This window comes from Dreissena polymorpha, chromosome 4 (assembly GCF_020536995.1).
Source record: "Dreissena polymorpha isolate Duluth1 chromosome 4, UMN_Dpol_1.0, whole genome shotgun sequence".
Taxonomy (NCBI): Eukaryota; Metazoa; Mollusca; class Bivalvia; order Myida; family Dreissenidae; genus Dreissena; species Dreissena polymorpha.
The window spans coordinates 22,283,377-22,297,604 of NC_068358.1; the positions used below are offsets into that span (position 1 = coordinate 22,283,377).

A 14,228-nucleotide genomic window follows, 5' to 3' on the forward strand; every position below is an offset into this window, starting at 1 on the left:
TATTGGTTTACAAAAATTATTTTGAAAATGGTCCATCGGGCGGTCGAAAAAAAAAAATATATATTGGATAAATAAGTTAATACTAATAACATCAGAACAAAGACATCATATCTTTTATAACCTTAAAACAGAGACGAAAAATCAAATTATGCAACGAAACACATCTATATCTTCAAATGAAATGAATCACCTAAAAGCACCTTTTGTAACATCAGGCAATTTTAAACACTCCATTAAATGACATGCGTTCTTCTCCCATTAAAACGAAAAACTGCGCTTCATTTCCGTAATTCGATGCGCACCATTACGCAATGCGATTCCCGTTGCATAAATCTTATATAAGATATACTACTCATACACAAAGTATGTGTTTGCTCTTATTGGACTTATGACATCGTCCATGAACAAAAATCGAGGTAGATCGATCCCCGCGTCGTCGCGGTAATGTTTGTTAAAGTTGTTGTTGTCATGAAAACTCGTTGATTTACAACGCAAAACGTCTTACCGTATTTGAACTGACGCGAATTAATACAATCATATTTGTCAACTTGGCTTTTGCTTTATTTTGATAATTTAATCCAAAGTTTAATGTTAGCAAGTGTTTTTACTGGAATTGTAAACAATGAGACAGTTAAAGTCTTCCGAAAATGTGCAGTCTGTGTGAATTGACAGTTTGACGTCATCATAGGAAAGCCACTTGCTGTCTGAAGCAATAAAAGCGACAAATTTCGCGCCGACAAAATTGGCTTCCTTTGTCTAGCAATCAACATGCCGAACCAATCGTGCGTTTGTTTCTCAATTGCAATCCTCCAATTTAATAATAGCACGTGCATAGCTCCGCCGTCGAATCTTTTGCAGAGAACGGAGGCGGAGTTTAACGGTTAATTGAGCTAGTATTTTACGCAAGTTGAGTTCCGATTTGCCGCAATTACTTAACTTTTAAATGATGTTTTCATTAATTAATATCATAGCCACACGCTAACCACCTGTGGTCGGGAATAAAATATATTTTAAAAAAAGACGATTTTCCGATTTTATTTTTTTCCCATTTTCCAAAAATTAGGGTCGGCGGTTTTGTAAACCAAGAAATATAAAAGTCGTGGCCATATAATACAATAAAAATCTACTAAGGTTAATATATTATTTATACAAATGGAATTCAAAAAGGTGCCTGTACATAACAACAAACAATTACTTAATATGTGATCAAAGTTCATTCATTTTTTCGTTGAATAAGACCGAATTTGTGGAAATCGCTGCAGAATTTGTGGAAATCGCTGCACAATTGTCATTGATGAAGTTATTGCTGTTCAAAGCGATGCACCCCATTTTCGGGTCATTTTGAGTTGAATACCTTGAAAATGAAAGTAGAAATCGGACGTGTCTACGAATAATTACAATAATACCCCAAAGATTGATAACCGCTTGACTGCCTTCTTTTTTTTTCATAGGACGGCATGTAAACTATCCGATACATTTTTGTACCGAAAATAACCAGTCTTAAAATACGCCCGTTGTTTGTTAGAATTTCGTTTCGTGACGCAAGGTTTTTTAAGGGAATTACATAATTAAATTTGTATTTGCGTTTTGTCCGCTTTATTTTGAATTTAACTACGTTTTTGGTTATTTTAATTGCGTTATAACGCAAAGACGCTTGTTATCTATAGCCCTGGCTATATGTTAGCATTCACACATGATTTTAGATTAGCCTCAGACAGAAACATGATTTTGAAAAAAGTATTAATAATATATTTGTCAATTTTGATGTACATTTAGTCCAGAGCTTTTTGTTTAAAGGCAATTTACATTATTTGAATACATCCTTCCTGTCTATTCAGACATACGTGTATATTTGCCCCTACGCAGATACCGTAATTGGGAATTAAAATCATGTCAAGCATTTTTAGCTCATCTATTTTTTGAAAAAAAATTATGAGCTATTGTCATCACCTTGGCGTCGGCGTCTGCGTCGGCGTCCGGTTAAGTTTTGCGTTTAGGTCCACTTTTCTCAGAAAGTATCAATGCTATTGCATTCAAACTTGGTACACTTACTTACTATCATGAGGGGACTGGGCAGGCAAAGTTAGATAACTCTGGCATGCATTTTGACTGAATTATGTGCCCTTTTTATACTTAGAAAATTGAAAATTTTGGTTAAGTTTTGCCTTTAGGTCCACTTTTTTCAGAAAGTATCAATGCTATTGCATTCAAACTTGGTACACTTACTTACTATCATGAGGGGACTGGGCAGGCAAAGTTAGATAACTCTGGCGTGCATTTTGACAGAATTATGTGCCCTTTTTATACTTAGAAAATTGAAAATTTTGGTTAAGCTTTGTGTTTAGGTCCATTTTATTCCTTTAGTATCAAAGCTATTGCTTTCATACTTGCAACACTTACTAACTATCATAAGGGGACTGTGCAGGCAAAGTTATGTAACTCTGACTGGCATTTGGACGGAATTATGGGCCCTTTATACTTAGAAAATCAAAAATTTGGTTAAGTTTTGTGTTTTGGTCCACTTTACCCCTAAATTATCATAGATATTGCTTTCATACTTAGAACACTCGCAAACTATCATAAGGATACAGTAAAAGGACAAGTTTCATAACTCTGGATGTCATTTTTATGGAATAATGGCCCTTTTTTGACTTGGTAACTTTGAATATATGGTTAAATTTTGTGTTTCGATCCACTTTACTTCTTAAGTATCAAGGCTATTGCTTTCAGACTTCAAATACTTTCATGCTATCATAAGGTTACTGTACCTGGCAAGTTGAATTTTACCTTGACCTTTGAATGACCTTGACTCTCAAAGTCAAATTATTAAATTTTGCTAAAATTGCCATGACTTCTTTATTTATGATTAGATTTGATTGATACTTTGACTAACTCTTACCTGACATACCACAATAGACTCCACCCAAACCATCTCCCGTGCCCCCCCTCCCCCCCCCCCCCCCCGAATCCCACCCCCCTATTTTTTATTTATTTTTTTATTTTTGTTTTAAGATCATCTCACAAATGACCACCCCACCCTCACACTATACCCCCCCACCCCCCACCCAAATTTTTTTTTAAACGGTTAAAAAACACAACTATTTATTTTTATTATTTTATGTTTGAAATACCCTCCAACCATTGCACCCAAGAATCACCCCCACCCCCCCTCCCCCAACCCGAATCCCCCCCCCCCATTATTTTTTTTTAAATCATCTCACAAATTACCACCACCCCCTCACACTATGCCCCCCCCCCACCTCACCCCCCAAATTTATTTTTATTTGAAACGGTTAAAAAACACAAATATTTATTTTAAATATTTTATGTTTGAAATACCGTCCAAACATCACACCAAAGAATCCCCCCCCCCCCCCCGCCCCCCCCCTCCACCATACCCCCCCCCCCCCTCCCCGATTTTTTTTTTTTTTTGCATTTTTTAGCATTTTTGGAAGATAATGTAATAAATGTCCACACACCCACACTATACACCCCTCTTCACTCCACCCCTCCCTCCTTTGTGATTAAAAATGAGAGTCCCTTCACCTTTAAAAAGAAAATAGATGAGCGGTCTGCGCACGCAAGGCGGTGCTCTTGTTTACTGCTGGCATCATCATGCAGGAGGAAATTACCCTGTTTGTCAGTCCTAAATTACCCTGTCTGTCAGTCCTAAATTACCCTGTCTGTCAGTCCTAAATTACCCTGTCTGTCAGTCCTAAATTACCCTGTCTGTCAGTCCTAAATTACCCTGTCTGTCAGTCCTTAATTACCCTGTCTGTCAGTCCTAAATTACCCTGTCTGTCAGTCCTTAATAACCCTGTCTGTCAGTCCTTAATAACCCTGTCTTTCAGTCCTAAATTACCCTGTCTGTCAGTCCTAAATTACCATGTCTGTCAGTCCTAAATTACCCTGTCTGTCAGTCCTAAATTACCCTGTCTGTCAGTCCTAAATTACCCTGTCTGACAGTCCTTAATTACCCTGTCTGTCAGTCCTAAATTACCCTGTCTGTCAGTCCTAAATTACCCTGTCTGTCAGTCCTTAATTCTCTCTATCCTTAACAGGTGCTGTTGATTATAAGGTTTCAAACATACTGTGAAAAAGTGTGGACTATGTATATCAATGAATTAAATAAAAACCATTAATTTCTACAATCCTCTGTTCTCCACTGACAGCCCTATACAACAGCCAGGTGTTGATAACAGCCCTCCGCCAGGTATCATGTTCCATTCCCCTGACCCCAAGGGAAGTCAGACGGCAGCTGGCTGCAACCCATGGAGTGTCCACTCTCACAAGCGTCAACTGGCCGCAATGAAGAAGGAAAATACGGAGTCTAACTTGCAGAGTAAGTGCATGTGTGTGACCAGTGTGTTAGTAAGAATGGGGTCATTGAATGGTCAATGCTTAAACCAGCTAGCAGGCACCTCAACACTTGGTCAGATATTGTCATACTTGCATTAAAGTGTAAATTAAAAGTAAGTTAAATTAATTAACTTACATCTTACTTACATCTTGAAAGATTATCTTTCGTGAGTGGGTTGAAACCATGTTCCTGTACACATGTTGCCTAGATAATTGGTTTTCATAACTTAACCTAGTGCTCTCAAAGTTGCTGCAAATATTTTACAATCCCAGCCGGTTTCTCATATATTGTGTCTGTCCACCAATATTTGATAATGAAATTTCTCAAAAGGACTGTAGATACCTCGATGACACTTGATATACCGCGTACTTATGAAGGCGAACGTGAGGATTATGCGTATCTTTTCAATTTTCACAAGAGGTCAAACAATCAGGTCTCTGTCTGTCTGTCTGTCTTTGTGTTTGTCTGTCTGTCTTTGTGTCTGTCTGTCTGTGTGTCTGTTTGTCAATTCCTTCCTCCTGAAAATGACTCCTGTTTTAGATGCGACACTGTCAAAGGCTATTTAATTGCATAATTCAACAGCTTGAGAGTTTATCCTTGCACCGAAATTTCAAGTACCCATGTATCTTGGGTCGAAGGTTTACTATCCTGCTACTTTGATCAAAGATTGCTTCATGAATTTTTACGGTATGCCTTCAGAGTTCATCCTGCTTGAGAATGTAGCAGCCAAGTTCAAGTACCCATGCATCCTGGACCTCAAGATGGGAACACGGCAGCACGGAGACGACGCGCCCGAGTCCAAGAAGATCAGCCAGACTCGCAAGTGTCAGATAACTACCTCCAGCGCAGTCGGTCTGCGTCTTATTGGAATGCAGGTAAGTACAGGATTCTTTATTATTAGCGTGTCATTTTCTTGACCAGTTAGTAAGAAGCCATTTAACAAATATATCTGAGTATTTATCTGAGTGCAATTCTTTCCTGAGCATTATTGTTATGTGAGGATCAACCATACAAGCAATGGGGATCTAATTATTTCATCTTATTTATCTCTGTGCTGTTATTTCATATTTACAATGAAACACTGATTTCTTCTACTAATAATATATGAACCGCTAATATGGAAAAATATATGGTTACCAAGTGACCTTGCTTAGCCAATAAAAAATAATCATTCTGTAGGACGTACTTTAAAGTAATATATATATATATATATATATATATATAAATATATATATATATATATATATATATATATATATATATATATATATATATATATATATAATGTAATTGTGTTTGCCAGTACAATTGAGTATAGTAAAGAGGTCCATCTTAGGACTATATTGTAAAAAAAATAAAAGATTTCTTTTTTTGTGAATCAACATTTCATGCATGATTCCTTGAAGGATGCTTTTACCAAATGTTTTTGTGGCCTAATATATGTATATAAAAGTTGATGTACACATAAGAATGCATTCAAACCTAATTGACTCTTGTAAGTATTTCCACGTTGCAGGTGTATCAGTCCACATCAGGGCAATATGTCTGTCAGAACAAATACTTTGGGAGGAAATTGACTGTCGAAGGTTTTAAGGACGTCTTGGAATCATTTTTATTTGACGGCAGAAAAATGCGTGTTGAACTACTTCCACCAATATTGAGCAGACTAAGAAACCTGTGTCAAATAGTTGAAAAACAAGACTCATTTCGATTCTACTCTAGTTCTCTACTTATAATGTATGGTGGAATAGAGTGGTCTAAATCTGACAATGATGAAGACCCTTTACAGTCTTCAGCGAATTGTGAAGCTGCCTCAGACTGTAAGGGGCAACCACCATGTCAGTGTGAAAGCGATGTGGTTGACATACGCATGATTGACTTTGCTCACTCGACCCACAGAGGCTTTCATGAGGACACCGCACACAGCGGAGTGGATCAGGGATATCTGTTCGGGGTGAGAAATCTCATAGAGATCTTCAACAACATTCAACACAAATATTCAGTGCCGCAAAATAAACATGACTGACAGTTTATAGATAAAATAAGCATTTATGTTTAAATACTGGTAATCACTCTTTCTGGTTTACAATGGTGTGATTTCAGTTTGAGTTTTGTGTCACAAATAGTTCTTGAATGGATTGATGAAATTTGAGGATATTTGGTGGACAAAGAAATGGGGGAAGGGTATTTTCCTCTCCTGAGGTGTTACCTAATTCAAGGTCCCGGGAAATGTTTGTGATATATGATGCGTTGAGATTTAGAATGTACTTTTTAGCGAGACTGTTTTTCGGAGAAAACCCGAGCTATTGTTATAGTCAGCTCGCCGTCCGACGTCCGCCATAGGCATCGTGCTTAAACCTTAACATTGGCCATAACTTTTTAAATATTGAAGATAGCACCATGATATTTGGCATGCATGTGTATCTCATGGAGCTGCACATTTTAAGCGGTAAAATTTCAAGATGAACATCATCCTTCAAGGTCTAGGGTGCAAAAAACAAAGTCAAGGGAAGTAATAAGCTTTAAATGGACATAGTTATCTGACCTGCCCACGTATATATTTTTGTTAAATAAATCAAAGCAGCGCAGTAGGGGGCATTGTGTTTCTGACAAACACATTGTGGTAAAAGGTCAAGGTCATCCTTTACGGTCTACGGTAAAAAATACAGATTTAAGGAAAGTAACAAGCTTTAAAAAGGGAGAAAATTATTCAATATTGAACATAGCCACTTTATATATTTGGCATGCATGTGTAACTCATGGAGCTGCACATTTTGAGTGGTCTACAGTCACGGTAGTGGCTTTTAATTATTTGCTACTAAAAATAGAGATTGGTTACAGACAATTATTTTCAAGGGAAGTAATTTATATAATTATAAATCTCATATTATATATTTCCTATCCAAGAATTGAAGTTCTTTTCACAGTTACTGTACAGATTTATTATTTTGATTATTTATAATCCAAATGATTGATTTGTCAAGGTTTTTTTTTAAATGATATAATTATAATTTCTTTGATGTTCATTACATACCTGCAGACTTATGTCCATAGATGCATGATCATATCTGGCTATGATCTCTTTTTGTGTATTATATATTTCACAAGATACCGGGACATACACGCACGCTTACACGCGCACACAAAAAACACACGCGCACACACACACGCATACACACACACACACGCACGCACGCACGCACACACACTCATGCGCGAAAGTGAGCATATACTTGTTAACAATCTCATTTCATCAACAAGAAGGCGTACAAACTACACTTTTTTATTTTTTTGGTGAAAAATCAGTGTTACACACACACACACACAGTAAAACACACCAATGCATGGCTACATGCAAGCAACCACGCTCTCTCGAATACAAACGAATTACCAATTTTATTCTTTTTGTTCAAAAGAATTTTCAACATGTTTGGTTGTTGTATCTAATGTATGTTTAATGTAGTTCTGTTGTTTTTTCTCTGTCCCTTTAGATGTTTTATATATTTTCACAAAACACCGGGACATATACGCGCGCCTACACACGCACAAAAATCACACACACGCACACTCACGCACACTCACGCACACACACACGCCCGCGCACACAAACACCCACACGCACACACACACGCACACCCGCACACACACATACACACACGCATGAACGTACACACACACACACACACGCGCGCATGAATGTACATACACACACACACACACACATGCACGAACCTGCGCATATACTTATTAACAATCACATTATATCAACGAGCAGGCGTACAAACTAAACATATTTATTACTTGAGATTACGGCATAGGAAACAAAAACACGTACTGTTTAAATAGGCAAACGCCACGCAAACATTGTTGTTGTTTTTGCATGCCAGTGTTTTTTGTGTTTGCGTTGTTCTGTGTGCTGTTTTTCTTTCTCTTAAGCATTTTTTTACTTGTGTAATGATAGTGTTTGTTACACAATATATATATTTTTTTTTTTTTGGCGGAACCCTTTCTTCCTATTTGTCATTGTAAACAGTTTTTTTTATCATGGGTACCCGTTGCTTTTCGGGGTGTAAACATAACTTTTTTTCTGCTCATTTTTGTTTCCATATTTTGTTTGTATGTAGAGACATATCTTATCTTACAATAGAAACTAACTGGAGATGTTTTAAATTTGAAACTAACTGGACAAGCACACACAAATCATCATTTACATCACCCTCCATTAAATGATTAAATTATGTACATTGAATGTAAAAGGGCTAAACAATAAAGACAAACGCATAAAAATCTTCAAATGGTTAGACAAAAAAAAATATAGTATATGCCTTTTACAAGAATGTCATTTGACACCTACTTTAGCACAAACCTTAAAAGATGAATGGGACGGAGAAATCTATCTCAGTGGAAAACATACTAATAAACAAGGCATTGCCTTTCTTATAAAAAATAATATAGGGATCACAGTCAATAACTTTAACGAAATAATAATTGGCAGACAAGCAAGTATAGATATCAAAATACACGAAACAGAATTAACATTAATTAATGTTTACGGCCCTAACATAGATGATTCCACATTCTACGAAACATTACAATCCTTTATAATTAATAACCAAGATAAAAACATCATAGTCGGTGGTGATTTTAATACTGTTCTTAACCCATTATTAGACAAAAAGAGTGGAAACCTTTATACTCATCCTAAAAATAGAAACATTTTAAATAACATAATTGAAAACTACAATATGATAGACATCTGGCGTACTATAAATCCAAACGAAAGCAAATTCACCTGGCACTCAAACACAAAACCAACAATATTTTGTAGATTAGACTATTTTTTAATATCTGAATCTCTTTGCAACATTATTGACACATGTAACATAAAACCAGGATTTATGACTGACCACTCTCTAGTTGAACTTAAACTGCACAATATACTTCCTGAAAGAGGCCCAGGATACTTTAAAATTAACAATAGCATCTTATTAGATACACAATATCAAACACAAATAAAACAGGAAATATTAAATACAGTTCAAAATAATAAAGATGCAAACCCAAACACCTTATGGGAAGTAATTAAAGGAAATATACGTAACACAACAATTAGATACACATCATTTAAACAAAAAGAAACACACAAACTTGAAACTGAAACCATCAAAACCATTGAAACACTTGAAAAACAATTGCATCAAACAAACACAAATGATACCACCGACATTGAAAATGAAATAACATTAAAAAAACAAATATTAGATGGAATCTATCATACACATCTCAATGGAATAATACTAAGAGCGCGTGCACAGCATGTTGAACACAATGAAAAAAATACAAAATATTTCGCAAACATTGAAAAACGTAGAAGTGAACAAAAAACTGTACACAAATTAGTAGTCAATGGCAAAGATATAACAAACAGAACTGAAATACTAGAAGAAGAAACCCTCTATAAACGAAAAAATGTTGAAAATAACACCCTTTTTAAAAATACACATCACGCTTTAAACCAAGAGGAAAAACAACTGTGCGACGGATTGCTTAATGAATATGAATGTGGATTAGCCCTAAAAGAAATGCAAAATAACAAAAGCCCAGGATCTGATGGCATCACAATCGAGTTTTATAAAATATTCTGGAATGAGATAAAAACACATCTAATTAATTCACTTAACTATTCATTTAACAACGAAAACTTAACTACGCTACAAAAACAAGGTATTATATCGCTTATTCCAAAACCTGGAAAAAACTTAGAATCCTTATCAAACTGGCGCCCGATTAGTTTACTAAACAATGATTATAAAATTGCAACTAAAAGTATAGCAAACAGAATTTAAAAAATATTACCATCAATCATTTCAAAATCTCAATCTGGTTTTATAAAAGGACGTTACATTGGTGAAAACGTTCGTCTTATCCAAGAATGCATAAACTATTTCAACAATTCAAATAATCCTGGTCTAATATTCTTTGCAGACTTTGAAAAGGCATTCGATTCGCTTGATCATTCATTTATGTTCTCTTGCTTAGAAAATATGAACTTTGGTGAAAGTCTCATTCAATGGGTCAAACTATTCTATACCGATATTAACAGTATAATCATTAACAATGGCTTCTTTTCAAACAGTTTTAACATCGAACGAGGGGTTCGACAAGGATGTCCACTCTCATCATCGCTATTTATTATTTGCATCGAGTATCTATCACATCAAATCCAATCAAATAAACACATAAAAGGCATATCACTAGAACCTGACGAAGAAATCAAACAATCCCTATTTGCTGACGATGCAACTTATTTTTTAAACGACAATTACGATTCTTTCCATAACCTAATAGAGTCGCTAACCCTTTACGGAATGACATCGGGTCTTAAACTAAACAAAAGTAAATGTACTGTGCTACGAGTAGGTAAATTAAAACAAAGTACTGTTCAATATAAAAAAGAAATGAAATTTTATTGGACATCCGATGAAGCCACAACGTTAGGCATTACTTTCACAAATAATGAAAAGGATACAGTTCTTAAAAACATACTTCCTAAATTACAGAATTTTAAAAACTGCTTAAAATCATGGCATCATCGTAAACTTACACTAATCGGAAAAAACACAGTATTGAAAACGTTTGCACTTCCTAAATTAATATATGTATTAACAGTTCTCCCAAATCCACCAAACGATGTAATTAACGATATAAAATCAGCAATATTTAATTTCATATGGGACGGTAAGCCTGATAAAATAAAAAGAACTCGGTTAATTCAATCTGTAGAAAATGGAGGTATCCAATTAACGAACATTGACTCATTCTTGAATGCAATCAAATGCAGCTGGGTTAAAAGATACCTAGATAATACCAATACGAGTAAATGGAAATTATTCTACCAAAAAATCCTTAAAAAATATGGTGACTCCTTACTCTTTGAATGTAACATCAGCAATACTATCTTACATGAAATTGCAAACGAAAACATATTTCTGTCTGATGTTCTATCAGCGTGGAGTGATGTCACTCATAACTTAGAAACCCAAACCAGCAGTAAAACAATTTTATGGAACAATAAAGACATAACTTCAAACAATAATACGTTTTTCTATAAAGATTGGTTTGAACGAAGCATTAAATATGTCGACCAATTATATGACTACAGAATTAAGGATTTCTACTCTTTTGATAATATATGCTACATATATGGAATACCTTCAAATAATTTTCTGAAGTACTACACACTAATCAAAAGCATACCCATACATATTAAATCTGAAATCAATACAAATAATACACCATGTACTCAAACAACATTTGTAGAAAACATACTTGGAAGAAAAAACAAAACAAATAAAATATTTTACACACTACAAATTAAAAACCCTACAGAAAACTCCAAAATCCAAAATAAATGGCAAGACCTTTTTGTAGAAAATGAACTTAATTGGAAACACATATTTACCATGCCATATAAAGCAACCATTGAAAGCACACTGAGAAATTTTCAATATAAATACATCCATAGAATTATAGCTACAAATAAATATCTCTTTAAATGCAAATTAGCTAACTCAAATCTGTGTGACTTCTGCAGTGAAAACATTGAAACTATAGAACATCTTTTTTGGGAGTGCAAACACATCCAGCCTATTTGGAATCAATTAATATCATTTCTTGAACAACAGCAACTAAACGTTAAACTATCTTTCTTAAATGTAAGTTTCGGAATTAACTCATTGAAATCACTAGACGGTAATAATATTGTGAATTTTATGGTTATATTGATGAAATATTTTATCTTAAACATGAAGTACAAAAAACAAGTACCAAATTTTAATTGTTTTGTCCATAGTCTTAAACTAAAAATCCAGATTGAGAAAGAAATAGCCCTCAGTAATGACACATTACAAATCTTTGAACAAAAATGGAATCGGATTAAATTCTCATAATGTTTTGTCCACTTTTATACATTTCACTCTAATGTTAGTTTATCTTTCTAAAATAGTTTTGTTTATTTTTTTTAAACATGAAGCACAAAAAACAAGTACCAAATTTTTATTGTTTTGTCCATAGTCTTAAACTTAAAATCCAGATTGAGAAAGAAATAGCCCTCAGTAATGACACATTACAAATCTTTGAACAAAAATGGAATCGGATTAAATTCTCATAATGTTTTGTCCACTTTTATACATTTCACTCTAATGTTAGTTTATCTTTCTAAAATAGTTTTGTTTATTTTTTTTCAATCTGACAAGATCATTGTGAATATAAAACAAAACACACAAGTCCAGTATGCTTTCTTCCGACTTTATACAACTCATCATTTTTCATAACTATTCCTCTGTTGTTCTTTTCTATTCTCTTTAAAAAATATATATATATTAGCATATCTTGTATAACATGTCTGAACTTTATTGCTTTGTACAATCACTATGTTGTATGATCATATACATGTTTACATTGTATGTATGATATTGAATAAAAAAAAAAAAAAAAGATCTCTTTTAAATCACAGGCCTTGGTTGTCAGTGATGTCTGACATGGTCATAATTGATTGTGAGACACACACACACACCCCCCCCCCGGTTGGATTGGACAAAATTCAAGGGAAGTAATAACCTTTAAAGGGAGATGAATTCTATACCTGCCAAATGATAAATATAAATTTTATTTCAATGTGACGCAGTAGGGGGCATTGTGTTTCTGACAAACACATCTCTTGTTGGGTCACTAGGTCAAGGTCTCTGTGACCTCTAAAAAAAAAAAAAATTCTGACAAGCTTTCGCAGCTGAGCGTTGCACCTGTTATGCGGTGCTCTTGTTAATTATGTGCCTCAGTGTTGCGTCCAGTGAGAGTAAGGGATCTCTCTCAGCATGATGAGTTCTGCCTGTAAGAAGAACACCATAGGTGCAATATGACAGTAAATATCCAGCATTAACAAGTAGCAGAAAATGAATTTGCCACTGAAACCGTAGGAATTTTGACTGTCAATTTCCCGTATTATCAAGTTATGGGCAATTCAGCTACTGAAGCTGCTGTTAGATCTATTGTTAATATAATGTGATGTTGATGCTGAAACAGGGTTTAAAGTTGTGTGTTGTTCTCAAATATACTATATTGATATTGAAACAGTCTGGTGTAAATATGTTTATTGTATTTTAATTAAATGCTAAGTGATGAAATATTGACAATTTTTGGATAATTTATTCTCAATAATTTCATCTCTATCCTGATTAAGGACTGCTTTTTGCTTTTTTTGCAAATATTATTTTTAGTTCAATTTTAGTGTTTTGTCAGCTTTTGTCATAGTTAAAAATCAAGATTGGTGTGAACATTAATAAATAGATGTTTATTTTAATATTGCTTGTAATGCTCACAAAGGTTAAAATATGCTATATATTTGAGAATACAATTGAATCGTGTTCAGAGAAAACTGGGCATTATGCATGTGCGTAAAGTGTTGTCCCAGATTAGCCTGTGCAGTTTGCAAACTGCACAGGCTAATCTGGGAAGACACTTTACGCACATGCATTATGCCCAGTTTTCTCAGAACGCGACTCCAATTACCTAAGAAATACCTCATAATCCACTAGGCCTTGGCCTCAACAGCCATACTGAGCCAAGTTGACTATCGGACAATATCTCAAAGGTACTGATCAAACCCACAAGGCATTTGGACTGGTCATGTTGGTACACATTTTATATTTGAATCCAAAGAAATTGCTATATGAGTATTTGCTTGGTCCAACATAATGTTTTCCAGGCCATCATTCTAGTTCAATAGGGTTGATAATTAGGAATAAATAAAGAATAAAACAATACATATAATTAATCATGTTCAGAACACTTGTCCATCACACATTTGCGA

At 34.6% G+C, this 14,228-nt stretch overlaps 1 protein-coding gene across 3 annotated transcripts in view; it reads left to right on the forward strand.

Moving 5' to 3' along the window:
• The window catches only part of LOC127877758 (inositol hexakisphosphate kinase 2-like), a 34,452-nt gene extending 22,546 nt beyond the window's left edge, over positions 1 to 11,906 (forward strand). For all 3 annotated transcript variants that reach the window (XM_052423968.1, XM_052423966.1, XM_052423967.1), the window contains exons 5-7: positions 4,173 to 4,342; positions 5,060 to 5,235; positions 5,877 to 11,906. In XM_052423968.1, the coding sequence (XP_052279928.1) occupies positions 4,173 to 4,342; positions 5,060 to 5,235; positions 5,877 to 6,386 (856 nt within the window). In that variant the 3' untranslated portion in view covers positions 6,387 to 11,906. The remainder of the gene's footprint in view (positions 1 to 4,172; positions 4,343 to 5,059; positions 5,236 to 5,876) is intronic.
• The last annotated feature ends 2,322 nt before the right edge of the window (positions 11,907 to 14,228 follow it).